Source organism: Spermophilus citellus (assembly GCF_964194105.1).
Source record: "Spermophilus citellus genome assembly, chromosome: 1".
In the NCBI taxonomy this organism is placed as follows: domain Eukaryota; kingdom Metazoa; phylum Chordata; class Mammalia; order Rodentia; family Sciuridae; genus Spermophilus; species Spermophilus citellus.
The window spans coordinates 47,089,232-47,104,125 of NC_138182.1; the positions used below are offsets into that span (position 1 = coordinate 47,089,232).

At 44.8% G+C, this 14,894-nt stretch overlaps 1 protein-coding gene across 1 annotated transcript; it reads right to left on the bottom strand.

Moving 5' to 3' along the window:
* Positions 1–617: 617 nt before the first annotated feature.
* Positions 618–13,433, bottom strand: RGCC (regulator of cell cycle). Its single transcript, XM_081284898.1, has 5 exons — positions 13,192–13,433; positions 12,469–12,654; positions 4,283–4,390; positions 2,433–2,495; positions 618–1,014 (listed from the first exon to the last, which is right to left on the bottom strand). Exons 1-5 carry the CDS (start codon positions 13,232–13,234, stop codon positions 1,007–1,009), a joined length of 408 nt encoding a protein of 135 aa, XP_081141024.1. The 5' UTR covers positions 13,235–13,433; the 3' UTR covers positions 618–1,006.
* Between the last annotated feature and the right edge of the window lie 1,461 nt (positions 13,434–14,894).

The following is a 14,894-nucleotide window of genomic DNA, read 5'->3' on the forward strand; positions in this document are numbered from 1 at the left end:
AAAGGGATGCAGAGCATCCTCCAGTGACCCACCTCCTCCAGCCATGACCCACCTGCCAACAGTTACTACCCAGTTAATCCATTCAAACTAGGATGGACAGATTAGGTTACAGCTCTCATAGTCTAAGCACTTCACCTCTGAATACTCCTGCATTAAAACAGGAGCTTTTAGGGGACACCTCGTACCCAAACCATAAAAATATCTCAACTTCAAAAAGAAATAAATATTTGCATTCAACATAAAAGCTTTCCCAGAAACTTGAGGAGAAGAAAGAGGCTAAAGAAAGTGCAATTTATAGCTGGGCGCAGCAGCACACGACTATAATCCTAGCGGCTCAGCTGAGGCAGGAAGATCTTGAATTCAAAGCCAGCCTCAGCAATGACAAGGCACTAAGCGACTCAGTGAGACCTTGTCTCTAAATATAACACAAAATAGGTCTGAGGATGTGGCTCAATGGTTGAATACCCCCGAGTTTAATCCTCGGTACCACCCCCCAAAAAGAATAGCATAGTATGTGGTGTATATAATCTTATGTGCTGATTTTTTTTGTTCCTGCTAGAGTATTACTGAATGGAAACACAGGGAGAGAAATAAAGAGAAGGGAAGCTTACAAAATATAGACTCCAGTTCAAATTTTATTTGCATACAAAAATATATTATAATAGGGAGAGCATTTTACTATTTTCAACTATATATAATTAATTACAAATATTTTCATAAAAGCACTTTAAATTACAAGAAAGCTATGTTTTAAGAGAAAAATACATTAGCATAGATCACCTGTTCTAATTAGCTGCAGGCAGGTCAACAAAGTCAGTTTCACTGTCTAAATTGCCCAGAGACGGGCCCATGGGCTAATTTGAAGGTGAGTCTAAGAATGGCCTGGTGGTAGGTGAGCGTCCATCTCTATCGCCTCTGGCAGCATTTTCTAGTAGCTGATTTTGTCAAGTCCTCGGAGCTTTCTGAAGCTTCTCTCTTGTAATAAAAGGACCTGGAACTCCTCGTTTCACATACCTGTAAACAGGATATAAAGAAGGTCAGTCACTCACAGAACTTCATGATCCCCATGCTTAACCACATCACACGGTCTCAGACAGGCATCAAAGCATCAAACTTAATGGCAGGCTTCCCACGTAATGTGTGTCTGATTAACTGGAATGACTGGGCGGCCAACTGCAATTTCCATGAAGTAGACAGGCCTGTTACATAGGTCTCATACAAATTGTGCTGCAGTTAGAATACTCTCTTGTCAAAACAGGCCTAGATCTTCTGATGTAGGGTGTAGCAGCATGTAAGAAAAGGAGCAATAAAATCTTCAGGTAAATAGAGATGATGCAAAGACCTTCTACCTGATGTTTCCATCTTTCTGAAAGAGTATTAAGAACAGAGCTATTTTAAAATAGTTTGGGATCTAATTTTTCACATTTTACTTGGTTATTTAGTACAGCACAGAATTCTTTTTAAGGAAAATTATCCCTTTCACCAAAAAATGGAGGAGCTGGGACAAATTTCATCCTGGAGGCTGGAGTTGGTCCTCCTGAGTCTTACAATCTTGTCCCCCTTTTTGGCGGGGGGTGGTGGTTAACAGGGGCACTGGACCACTAAGCCACATCCCCAGCCCTCTTTTGTATTTTATTTAGAGACTGGGTCTCACTGAGTTGCTTAGCAACTCACTTTTGCTGAGGCTGGCTTTGAACTCGCAATCCTCCTGCCTCAGCCTCCCAAGCTGCTGGGATTACAGGCATGCACCAAGAAGTCTGGCCAATCTTGTCCTTTTTAAGTAGGGTATATGGATAGATTATAAGGATTCTTCCCCTAGAGCCCACAACCACCATTGTAGTTAATGATCTAATATCTTCAGTTGTCAATATCTTTGGTCACACAAATTGGGTTACCATTAGTATGATTCCAAAATGGGAAACAAGTACTGCATCCTTAATCCAGGTTATTCAGTAATTGGTATGGGTTCCCCAAACCAATTCTTTCTTTGGCACCTAGGTCTTAAAAGTCAGATCTCACCAAGTTTCCTGGATCTAACCTGGGAAAATTAGCCAGAGGGTTCCCTGGGATGGAACTCTCTGGTGTGCTGCTTAATGCTTATGTGATCCACCAGCTCTCCTTCTCTAAGGAACCTGACAAGCCATCAGGAAGGTAAAGCTCCAGTCTTGCTTACTATTTCCCCAAACAAAACACCATTGTTCACCAGGGACCTGTCATCACAGTTTAGAAAGGAATGTGGTCTACTTTAACACAAGCTTATCCTCAGAATTTCTTTCCAAGCCACTAGGGTCCTATTTCTAAACCTAAAGAAGCCTTATGATGTAACCTCATGCCCCGAGGCAAGCTGGCTGACATTACAGCACTTTATCAAAGGGGTCGGCTAGTTTTCTGTTTGATTTTTTTTTTTTTTTTATTGCCAGACATGTACTTACTTGCTAATGTTCTGTCAAGATCAGCAATAAAGTCTTCTAGCTCTTTTGTGTCTCCTAATTTGGCTGTAAAATAAGAACTTGAGTTCAGTTTCCCCATCAAAGACAGCTGATGACCCCACATTGGGGTTTTCCAGGATTATGCGAGGGATTATTTCCATTTTACATCTATCTTCAGAGACTTTACTGAAGCATGTCCCGTAACCATTCCTGAGTGTCTGCTCCAACCTTTACTCATGGTAAACTCAGAAACCAATGCTAAAGACTAGCCTCAATATTTCCTTTTTAGTTCATCACCTGCTCTCCCACCACCCTCACCCTGCACCCTCCTAAAACTGGAAGAAGACTCTCACTTTGTTGTCTTAAAAGTTTGGAGGAAAAGGAGGAAAAGGAGGAAAAACAAAATATTTTGACTTTTTGCTTGATAAGGATCTGAGTTATCGGTCAAAAATAGCAAGCATGGCGCTGTGTGGAATGGAGCCCCACATTCTGTAATTCATATGGCTCCCACCTTCTGATGCATTCTTGCTTGTCCTATCACCCCAGGGCAGTACTGCAGCCCTCAGAGCCCCTCCAGCACAAAATGAATGAAGAACTACACTGCTCCTCCTGGAAGTGGCACAGGGAAGGAGATGTGAGGCAGCTGGGCCCAGGAAGCCTTGTCCTATGGTGATGCCAGCAAGAAGTAACGGTCTTTATCTAGATTTTGATCTCTCAGTAACCTGAGATGTATATTTTCTCTGTATGTTTTACTTTTTCTGTGGAGTTTACCCTTGGTGCTTTCCCAAAAATGCATTACTGAGTATTTTAATTATTCATCCTCCACTGGCTACAACCGGCTTATTGTTCTTCACTTTTCAAGTCCGTTTGCCAAAAGAGGCTCCCCCTCCCCAGCTTTAATTCCTATCTCTAGAGGATCAGGTAGCAAAATCTAGACACTGTTTAAGCTACTTTCTAGACTGCTCTGTCTCTGAATTCCACAGATCCATTATAGACAGAGAGCTGAACCGTGGCCGAATCCCCAGTGGCTGCTAGGATTGCGGTGTTGAGAAGGGAATTTTAAAAATATCTCTTTCAGAAAAGAGAGACGTTCTGTCAGTGCCAGATTGAGAAAAGTGATGGAATCTTCATATTTCTTTTAAAATATGTTCCATTTTTATTACATTCTGCAACTATTTTCAGCAAGTATAACTTTCCTTAGTGGGGGGAAGAAAACTTCTTTTGTTTTCAAAAGGGCGCTTGTCCAGTACAACAGAACATTCAGCTCTCCAGTTGGAGACACTCTGTCAATTCCCAAAATTAAGAAACTGCTCATGCATCTTTAAAAACTTTTTAGATCTATTAATATCACAGTAGAGACAGGCTGGAGCTGCTATTCTGGATCATGTTAGGCCACTTCTTGTCTCATAATGATGACATAAGTTAATTACTAAATTGGTCGTGTGAAAGCTTTGGTTAAATAGTTAATACACTAAAAAAAAATCCTTTCTGCAAAGCCAAATTGCTTATTTTTAAATTCTGGAACCAAGTAGCTTGGGAGGAGAACAGAAAGAAGCGCTATCATCTTGGCACAGTCATGTTTACAATGAGAAAGAACAGTCTGGAATCTACAAGTCATCTTTCCCCCATGAATGCAGGTTGTCTACCCCAAATTATTTACTCTTGTCCTCACACAGATCAAAACCCTGAGGAATTACAAATTCCAGTTCACACTCTACCATACTGATATTAATCTTATCTGTTTGTTTTTCACATGTGGAAAAGATTGGTTAGGAACAAGAGGAAAAGTGAAGGATTGGGAAGGGGAGGAAAATTAAAAGCAGAAAAGCTCACACTCCAACCAGTGAGCTTACCTTTCCGAGGAGCAACAGTGGATGAGAGCAGAGCTGGGGTGGCCTCTGTTGGAGAATTCAGCTTTTCATCACTGAAGCTGAAACTATTCCTATAAAGTGAATCTGCACCTTCCAGAAAAGAAAACATACTCATTAGAAATAGCACTCAGCTGTAGACTCCTTAGTCTGTTAATTACTCATAAACAATCGTTTAGCTCTGAAAGTTGCAAAGCTAGTAAAGAAATCAGGTGGATTTTGAGATCTTATATTTATGCCCTGAAATGATTTGGGGCAGGTGAGTGTATGTGTGTGTTTCTAGTCAAACACACCCAAGTGTAAGGGGATCAGTAGGACCAGACCTCGGCTAGCACACAAGAGCCTACTGAACAGGTGTCAGACCCAGTGGTCAAGCCAGTGCTTGACTGATAGAGGTGGGGGTTGGTTTGGCATGTTAGAAATAAGGAATCATCTTCCATGAAAAATGTCCCCCAGTTCTCGGAACCCCCTAAGATACAAACAAAGGTGGATCCTATGGCTTAATAATCCTCTGCACTGCTCTTGAGAGTCTTTGTTGTGGATTTCCCCAAGATTCTGCACTCTAGAAACAAGGAGAGTCAAAGATAGATTTCTGTTCCTGTGAAATTGGCCAAATTACGTTGTTATATAGTGGGCATCTGTAAACATGAAACAACAAATTCTATTACTATGTATAATTATAATGCACTATAACGATAAAAAAGAAGAAGAGGAGGCTTCTATTCCTGGTAGGCTACCTACTACAGACATGCAAGGGATTTCATAGATCCTTCTATTCTTATAACCCCAGAGACTAGCACAACAGCAAGGCAAGGACCCAGAGCCAGGGCTGGACTGCAGAAGGACTCAAAGCAGCTTAGCTACTGAGCACTCAAGTACTCTTGAGCAAGGCAGTATCTCTGGGCCTCAGTGTACCCAGCAATAAAACAGAAATGTGGGCTAAAGAATCCTTAAAGACCCTCCCTGCTCTGAAGTTCTGAGATTCTACGTCTCTGAGTCCTACCAAGGTAGGGGAAATCAGACCATAGCTAGCCCAGCTGTGGCGTGGTGAAAGAGAAAGGGAGCAGCACCAAGGCAAAGGGCTCAAAGGCAGAGCCGCCAGCGGAAGCAGGATGTGGCTGCTGAGGTGGCAATGGAACAGCCTTTCTGGGTAAAAGAGCACACAAAGCCAGCCGAGGTGGTGGAGAGATGAGCTCTGGAAAGTTCTTCAGGTGAGTAAGGGCAGCTGAATAACAAGGGTCTGGCAGGCTCCTACTCCTCCTTGGGCTTCCTTCACTTGCAGCCAGTTCCCTCCAGCTCAGGGGAAGGCAAAAACATCTTGCCTTTTGGTTCCTTTAACTAAAATATGAACTTGACTACATTAAAAAGGATATCCAAGTTTAAAGGAATCAGGTTGCAGAAAGAGGTTTCTGGTTCTGAGAGAGTTCGCTTCAGCCCTAAAAGGCTGCTACACCTTCCCAGGTATGAGGCTCTCTCTTCTACCTTCTCCCAGTCCCAGGTGCCATCTTATCTTCTCTTTATTTCTGGCCTCTATGCCTATCTGGTCCACTTTTCTAAACATGCCCAGAATATCCTTGTGAATAGTGCTCACAATCTTTTCTTCCTTCCAGGGGTCCAGCCTGGGTCACCTAATAGGACCACAGTTATTTTTCAGGGCTTTGATGATGAACACCGAGATCCAAACACCCAACCTTATACCTACATATGCCCCCAAACCTACTCCTCAAAATGCTGGTCCTTGGAAAAGAAGAAGTTGCATGATCAACTAAGTTATAGAAACACCAAGCACCCTTGGCATTCCCATTTTTAACGTGCCTGCGATGTCTTGTGATAAAGAAGCCAGTTTGGGCCTTATTCCCAAGTGCACTTGACATAGGGACATATTTCTGTGGCCCTCCTCTTAATATTTCTCAGAGTGTATTCTCCAAAACTTGACTTGAGAAGCCCTTCAGCTTGGTTTACCAGCTGCGCACCTCTCAAGCCATCCCTTGCACAAAGGAAAGTGGTTGTGCTGACTGTGGACCTATGGAGGGGCCTCGCTGTCTGTGACTGTGCAATAACCAGGGGAACTGCCACAGATAGAGCCTGAGACACTTGTGGGGAGGAGATGATGCAAGAAAACTAGAGAGAGTCCCAGAGTCAGATCACAAACCAGAGCAAGGTATATGAGGCCTTGGGCTCTGAAAGACATTAAGCAAGTCATGCCTGTCCTTGGGCAAAGTTCCAGCTCCAAGACTTGCTGGCCGAGAGCTCAGAGGGCACCTCTCTGGTCTCTATCTCCCAGAACAGCTGGCATTTGGGAGTCAGCTTCATCACCACACCTCACTCCACCCCGTTTGCACTTCTCTTGACTTTGAACTTCATCTCTGTTAGGCCCAATATCTCCAGCAATTTTATACCCTCATGTACTCATGTTCAGGATAGGAGAAAAATATCACTTTTTTTTTTCTGCCCTCCAGACAAGTAGACCAAACATTAGCAAGTGTCTGTAGAAGGAAAAATATCTCAACATGGAAAAGCACATTGCAAAAGAGGTTAGTAGGGGAAATGGGTATCCAAGTTGGGTGCAGTGGTACATGCACCCAACTGAGACTCAGGAGACTGAGACAGGAGGATCACAAGTTTGAGGCCAGCCTCAGCAACTTAGGGAAACCCTGTCTCAAAATAAAAAGGGCTGTGGATGTAGCTCAGTGATAAGGTGACCCTGGGTTTAATCACCTGTATCATAAAAAGGAAAGAAGTAAGTAAAGAAGGGAGAAAGGGAGGGAGGGAGGGGGAGGGGGGAGAAAATGGGAAGGAGGAAAAGAGGGAGGGAAGGGGAGGGAGGGAAGGTGGGGAGGAAGAAAGAAAACGGGAGGGAGGAAAAAGGGTATCAGTGAGGATTTGGGGAAAGTTCAACTAACCCAGCTGGCTTAGGACACTCAGCAGAAGAGCCATAATCTCGGAGGACAGCCCTAGCTTGCCTTTGCTCCTTCAGAACCTGACCCACATGCTAAATGCCTTCATCAAGTACATTCCTCAAACTCAGAAAACTACTCCCAGACTTTTACTTGACTGATAAATTCAGTCACAAGCCAAACTCCCATAATAGTCAGAAGTTGTCTCTTCTTGTTAATGAACTCATGCTACACGGGCAACAACAAGGGAGGGAGAGACACAAAATACTAGTTACAGTATCACTATATACAAAAACATACACACACACAGGCATTCCAGTTTAGCATGCGCTGGCTTCCCCTCCCCCTGCCCCTGCCACCACCACCACCACACACACACACACACACACACACACACACACACACATACACACACACGCAGGGTGGCGTCTCACTGGCTCATTGCCACACCACCATTCTGCTCTCTTTCCATGTCCTTACACCATCTGGGCTGACCTAACTCCACATTCTGAGATGTTCGACCTTCAACCATCAAGAGGAAATGAAGTCCCAGCATCCTTAAGTTAAACCTGCATCTAAATGGCAGCTATACCAATAATCTACACCTGCCATTCATGAAAAAAAGCAACCCCAAGAGCCCCGAAGCCATGCCACCATGGAAAGATCTCATAGGACAGAGACCATGCAAAAGGGCAGTTATAGGCCAGATGCCCTGTATATGATGCCTGTCGTTTTAATAAAGTTCCTAGCAAAATGGCAAATAGCAAGCCCAAGAGAGAAAAGATCCTCATAAGTAAAAAAAAGAAAACCAATATTCTGGACTCTGGATCCTGCTCTTTTTTAGATGGTAGCAAAATTCTTAAGTTTCTCTCCAGAAGGGCCCAAGAACAAACCCCCTACACAGAGGGACCCCAAACTCTAGACCTCTCTTCATCCTTTACCCAATAAAACTTCTTCCCACAGACTTTTATTACACACCTATAATGAATGGAATCTCATAGTAGGTGTTGTGGTAAGCAAGGCCTGACTCCCATTCCCTGGAACTCTATTCCTTGCAAAACATCAGCCAGTTAGTCTGATAAAGTGACAGCAATGTGTCCCTGGCTGATAGTGTATTCATGTATTAATGCCCCACCCTGGTATCAGGAGGTGCTATTAATAGAGGCTCCATGGACTCATACTGGGATTATTTGGGGAAACTTGGCAGGTTTTATGGCTCAATATGTGAGGGCCTATAAGATCTACTTCAATCTGCTCTGAAGTTCTCTCACAATCATCTTAACTCCCCTATTGGAAATATCCTTGCCAGGTTCTCTTAGTGCACCGAAGCCAGGGAACCTCAAATTCTGGGGTTGGGTTTTCTAAGACAGCATCAAAAGAAGTAAAAGCATATTAAATATACAACCAAATTAACTTTAGGTACACCAACAGAGCTTCAGAAACTCCAGGCAAAAACAAGAGACTTGTTTAAAAAGTAGACGTGTTTTTTTTTAGTTGGGGAGGGAGAGGGGGAAAGGTAATTTAGGGTTAGCACTGACATGTGCTACTCTAGAGGGAAGTAAAACCACAGACAGTAAACCTTGCCCAGAGCTCCTGTAAATATAGAACAATCCCACGCGTTTACAGCAAGCAAACTATAGTAATTAACTGAGAAAAAGAAAGCCTTGGATCTGTTTCCCTGTTCCCACAGGGAATGGCAGAGACAGGGGTCGGGGTGGGGACTCTCTTCCCCAAAATCTAGATTCTGACAGCCTCACTACAGTGGAATACAATAAGAAAGAGCCCCTATACTCAGTTTCACCACCCTGGCCAGAGTAAGATCTGTCACTCATCCAGAATTCCTAACACAGTACCAGACATCCGGAGAGCTTCCTACCTGGCTTTATCCACTCAGGGTTTCAATAAATCCAGGTTCTAGTCTCAGTGGCTCCCAAATCACATCAACTGATATGCTGTCATTCTGGTCCCCTAGAACCCAAAATGTTCCCTCACCTAGGGCTAGACCAGAATAGTCTAGACAAAGATATGTAGATTTGGTATACGTTGCTCATGCTGAAGAAGCCAGTTCCTTATTCCCAAATATGGTCTATGATATCATTATAGCTGAGGACACACAGTAGACCACAGACTTTCCCTATTAAGTATCAAAACATCTCCACCCGCACCACCACCATCCACCCCACCCCCCGCAAAGGAAAAAGGCAAAATGCCAAAACATTCAAGGACAAAAATTCATACCATCTTTTAAGGTTTAGGATAATGTTATAAACTTTTTATAAAGTCAGGTAATAGAAATTACCATACTGGTTAAAATATGGACTATAATGAGTAAAATTTTGATTAAACACAGTGGAGAAATCATGCTATTATATTTTTATAATTTTTAAAATACTAAAAATATATATTCTTAAAAACAAATTTAAATGGGGGCTGGGGTTGTGGCTCAGCAGTAGAGTGCTCACCTAGCATGTGCAGGGTGCTGGGTTTGATCCTCAGCGCCACATTAAAAAAATAAATAAAATAAAGGTATTGTGTCCAACTACAACACAGATAGATGATAGATAGATAGATAGATAGATAGATAGATAGATAAATAGATAGATAGATAGATAGATAGATACATTTAAACCAAAAATATTCACAACTTCTAAAGCACCTCTAAGGGTCAAGTTTGAAAAACACTGCCCTAGCTCCCAGGTGGATTGCTCTTTTACTGCTTAAGTTAAAGATGCTCCCAGTAAAGTATGTGATATATGTTGGAATACAAATCTGTGGGAAAGATACTACCCTGTTTTGACCAGCTACCATTTGAATCCATCCCTAATGTGAATTTTTATTTTGCAATCTTATTTTGCCCCCTTCATGTCTTAGGAGGTCTCCCTGAAAGTGGGAACAGGAAGAGTAGTCTTCATTCAATATCCATCCTTCTTTCCTAAGTAACTTACTTCTTTGGGTGGAAGAAGTAGTGCTCTTCAAAGAAACAGGAATCCTGTTTTGATCTCCTTTGTACCTTTATTGCACCCTCTGAGAAACAGAGTTGTAAAAGGTAGAGGACAAACCAGGTAACACTGGTTATAGCTTCATACATAACATTTTCATGAAAGACACTGGTTCCAATGATTCTGATCTGTACGATATAGTCTCATATGTGCATTTTAGTGGTTTTTTTAAGCATTAAAGAAGGCAAGTTTTTTTTAAAAAAAAAAGAGATCACTAATAGCAAGAGCTAATAAATAATTATCAGAATAATGATAGTAAGGGCTTGGCAAAAGTGAGCTGCTGTTACACTCATTACTCTGGTTGTCCCCCTCCAGAGAGCTAATTTTCAATAGGCTCTACCTCTCCTGCATTTTCTTCTACAGAAAAACATCAAACAGACAAATGAGTGTAACAAATGTCTGTGCTCAATTCTTGGCAGCAATTAAAATACACATATTATGCTTCCTTAAGAAATTACTATTTAGATACACACAACTCCTGCCAAGATTATTTCTAACTAGTCTTGTGGGAAACAAACTACACATTTATAGCAAAGATGAATGTCATTTGAGCCTTCTTTAGACCCTTCCCATTACTTCTCTAACCACCAAACTAAGGGTTAGGTTAACAGTTAACAACAAAAGCAGAAAGGAAAATATACACATATACCCTAAAAAAACCCACAAGTTCTATCCCAAGTATCTCCCCGCAAACTGTTAAGAATGTGTGTCAGTTCATTCTCTGAGACCCCTGAAAACACATGAAGATCTGAAATCCTACCCAGTGGAAAGTATGAGTAGCCATGAATGGACATGCTCAGGTTGTATTCTAGCAGAATGACGCTATGGCTTTAAAGGAGCTGCTCTTTGCCACAGAGCAGGAATGACAAGACTGTCCCGGCTTTCTTTTCCACGGAGGAAAGAATTGTATTTTAAGAAGAACTTGCTCCATGCCCCAATAAAAAGGAGACAAGTTTAAGTCTGGCCATTGATATTGAAAAAGTTCGAAAATTTGAAGACTTCCCTTTGACATTGAAAATGAGCATTCAGGTCATTAGCAATAAAAACCCAAAATTCTAAGGGAATATTAAGAGCACAGTCTTCAATCCCTTTTCTACTCAAATGTTACAGCTTGTTCTAACTCTCTGGCAGGGCTGCCAAGGAAACTGGAACTGATTTCTGACTCAGACCCCGACCAGGGTGATAAGGATCCACATCCCTTTTCAGGACAATAGCTCAGGAGCAAGTCTTGCATGAATCCTTTGCCCAATAACAAGAGAAAGCTTCAGATTTCAAAACAAGAGAATCATAAGGCCATTCCTTTTACCCTCAGAATAAAAGGCAGCAAAGATAGTGGCATTCATGCTTGCAACCCATCTAGGGATTAAGGGATCTAGAATAAAGAGATGAATTCTAAATTCACTTTGAAAAACAATAAAGTAATCCAGGATTTGAAAATCAACAATCATGTAATATTTAAAAGTTGCCAAATCTGCTGACATCCAAACAGATATCCATAATCATACAGGGCATTTGAATTCCTGGAGAAAAAAAAATAAAAACTGTCTCTTTACAAGATTTTTTTAGGACAAAGAGGTCCCGAGGTAGACCCCTTTGTAAGAAAGATTACCAGGAATCCCCTCCATGTCATTACTCTCTAGCTCCCCCTCCAGGCTGGGTGACCAACCGCCTGAAGGAAGAGGGACACTCTTAAAACCCTTGTACTTGAATTCTGCAGTGCCAGAGATTCTTTCAAAACTGCATACAATGGAGCAACAAGTCTGGGAGCTCGGGGCCAGAAGAAAGGGCAAGAAGTTATTTCAAAAATTCCAAGAACAGCAGCTTATGAAATCTTCTCTGGTTTCACAAATGTTTCAGTACTGTGTCCACCCATGTCCCCCCCAACCCCCACCACCACCACCACCACCACCATTCAGGTGACTCTTGTTCCACATACTCTAAAAAGTTAAAGTTATAGCTTAGAAGGGTCAGGAAAGGAGGAGAAAGAGAGGAAACTGTGGAAAGGCCTGGCTGAGGTCCCAGGAGTCCTGCCACGGGCTCATGACATACCTGTAGGCAAGAGGTAAATGTGTCCTTCAAAAGCCTTCCGGGACTACCTTCATGGGTCCCACCACTGCTGGGCTTACAAGTCCTGAAAACTCAACTTTCCAGGCCTCCTGGAGCTTTAGGTCTCGGTTTCCTGACCCCCATGTCTACTTACAGATTAAACAAACTGAGGCTAAAGCCTGAGCAGTGAGGTCACGGGGCCACTGTCCTAGCAAGGGGTCACACTTACTCTCTGAGTCGCTGAAGCCGCTGCTGTCACTAACGCTGGCGCTACTGCGCCTCTTCATATGCTCCAGGTGCTCCTCGTAGTGGAAGTGGCGCTCGTGGAAGGGCGACGTGAAGTCAGCCAGCACCGCGTCAAACTCGCACAACGCATCGGTCAGGTCTGCGGCAGCCGCGGAGTCCATGGCTGGGGCTGGGGTCAGGGACGGTGAGCTCAGTTGATGGGTGCTGCGGTTAGCTACTCTTGGGGGCAGGAGGGGACCGCCACGACTCCCTAGGATACTAACATTTACTGCGCCTTTTTCAGGTGTCATTCACGCAGTTCTTTCAATCCTCAACCACTCTCCAAAGTGCCTTCAGCTAGCCAGCCTGTTGCACAGATTAGGAAACCGAGCCTGCAACGGCGAGGCTGAAAGCCTAGGTCCTCCAGCTAATCGACACAGCCACAGTCTTTCCCACGCGCTGTCGGGCGCTTGTCCCTACGCTCGCTCCACCCGGGCGCGTGCGAATCTGGTGGCAGTGGGAAGACTGAGTCAGGAGGTGCCCGTTACGCGTCGGGCTCGGATCCCTAGTCCTACGCGGGGAGCTAAGCTGCATCCGCCCGCGCGCGCGGTCACCAGTGGGTAGGGTCCCGCGGGTGAGGAAGGAAGGGACAACAAGGGACTCCTCTTCTCTCGCCCACCCCCACCCCCCGCTGGGCTTTGAGGGGAGCCTAGGACCCCACACTCACCTGCGGCGGCCGCGGGGCTGCCCTGAGCTGCGGGAGGCTTCATGGGGCAGCTGGGCTCGGCACGGCGCGCGTGGCGGGAGGCCCTGCGAGGTGCCAGCCGGGGACTGTGCGCTGAGATCGGAGCTGCTGCCGGGTTCACCTTCGCGCCCTGCCTCTCCCTCCGTCAGGCTCGGATCCCACCGAGCTGCTCCCAACCCAGCCCGCGTCCGCTCAGTCTCCGGCTCCCGCCGCCGCCAGCCCCGCAGTCTTATAGCCCCGGGCGGAGGCGGGGCGGGGCGGGGCGAGGCCGCGGAAGCCGGAGCCGCCGAGGTCGGTCCCTGCCGACCTCGGGGACGCCCCGGTCGCCGAAGCACCGCCCTCGCCACGCGCCAGCCTGTGGACCGCAGTGACGAATTGTGGCCGGAGTCCGGGTTACAGCCCCAAATATTTACCCTCCGCTTTCCCCACACACCCTGACAACCCGACCCACGGGCAGTCTTTGGAGCAGCTAGAGTTCCTACGAGTTTATGCTAAGACTGGAGCGCCACTACTTCCCACCATCTGCCACAACCTCCCCGAGCCTCAGTTTCCTGGTCGGTGAAACGAACGTGGAAATGCACTCTCTCCGCCTCGCTGCAAAAAAGTATCAGGGAGCCCATGACCCTGGGAGGCTCTATCGGGTGTTGGAAAGGCTGGGAGGCAAGGAGACAAGTAAGTTGAGCTCTTAATTGCTGTAGTCCCGCCAGACCCGGCTTTACTCAGAGAGGGTTGGTTTATTAAGGGAAGAAATCACAGTGTAAAGGCAGAGCGAACCCGGCGCCTTGCAGTGTGCACAAGAATGAGCCATCCTGCTCCATGGCCTGGCAGGGGACCGTGCCACACTCCCAACCCAGCGAACACCCTAGCAATTGTGCCAGTCAACGTGGTAGACATTTGCCATAGATAGCTATTTAAAAGTAAAACAAGGTTGTTTTATATATAACAAATTTAAATTTTAAAAAAACATAAAAGTAAAGCAAGGATCTGGGGATTAGTTCCGTGGCAGAATGCTTGCCCAGCATGCTGAAACGCCTTGGATGCTGAGGCCCTGTGTTCAATTCCCAGTACTGCAATTTTTAAATAAATACATAAAAATAAAAATTGAATAAAATAAAGATTTCAGTCTCAGTTGCATTAGACACATTTCAAGTGCCATTCAATAGCCATCAGTCTAGAAAGTTCTGTTGGTCAGCGTCAAGGGTCTCTGGCCTGAGGGAAGATAGGCATCTTATCCCAGTTCTGCAGGGTCTTCTAGGTGCCAGTACTTGTCATGCACCAGTCCTAGCTCCCCTGGTTTGCAGGTGAGAAAACCAAGGGACAGACAGACAAACTAAAGAAGTTTGCCAGTCTCTTAGTGATATAAGGCAGGTCTGTCTGTTTTCAGAGTTTCACCACACCCTCCCTCCCTCCAGAATGGGAAGGAAGCTCTGCAGGCTTGTAAGGAGGAGAACTGAGCACCTAGGAGGAGGCTCCAAATAGGAAAGCAGACAACTAGGTCCCTGAGGCAATGGGGCAAGGCACCTGCTTCTTTCATTTTATCACTTTCTTCCTCTTTTCCCCATTCGTCTCCCCTGTAAATCCATTTTTTTTTCTCCCTATTGCTCTTCCTCAAAAGACTTGCCCATGATACTCACTAGTCATGCCCAGAGTAGCAGCCAGTCTGGGAGCTGAAGCTAAAGAGTTGC

What these genes read in the sequence shown, in the direction of transcription:
- RGCC (XM_081284898.1), bottom strand. Translation starts at nt 13,234, where the DNA reads ATGAAGCCTCCCGCAGCTCAGGGCAGCCCCGCGGCCGCCGCAG. An exon ending in CAGCCCCGCGGCCGCCGCAG is followed by an intron (nt 12,655 to 13,191) that starts GTGAGTGTGGGG and finishes CCCTGACCCCAG; the next exon opens with CCCCAGCCATGGACTCCGCG. An exon ending in CGGCTTCAGCGACTCAGAGA is followed by an intron (nt 4,391 to 12,468) that starts GTAAGTGTGACC and finishes CTTTTCTGGAAG; the next exon opens with GTGCAGATTCACTTTATAGG.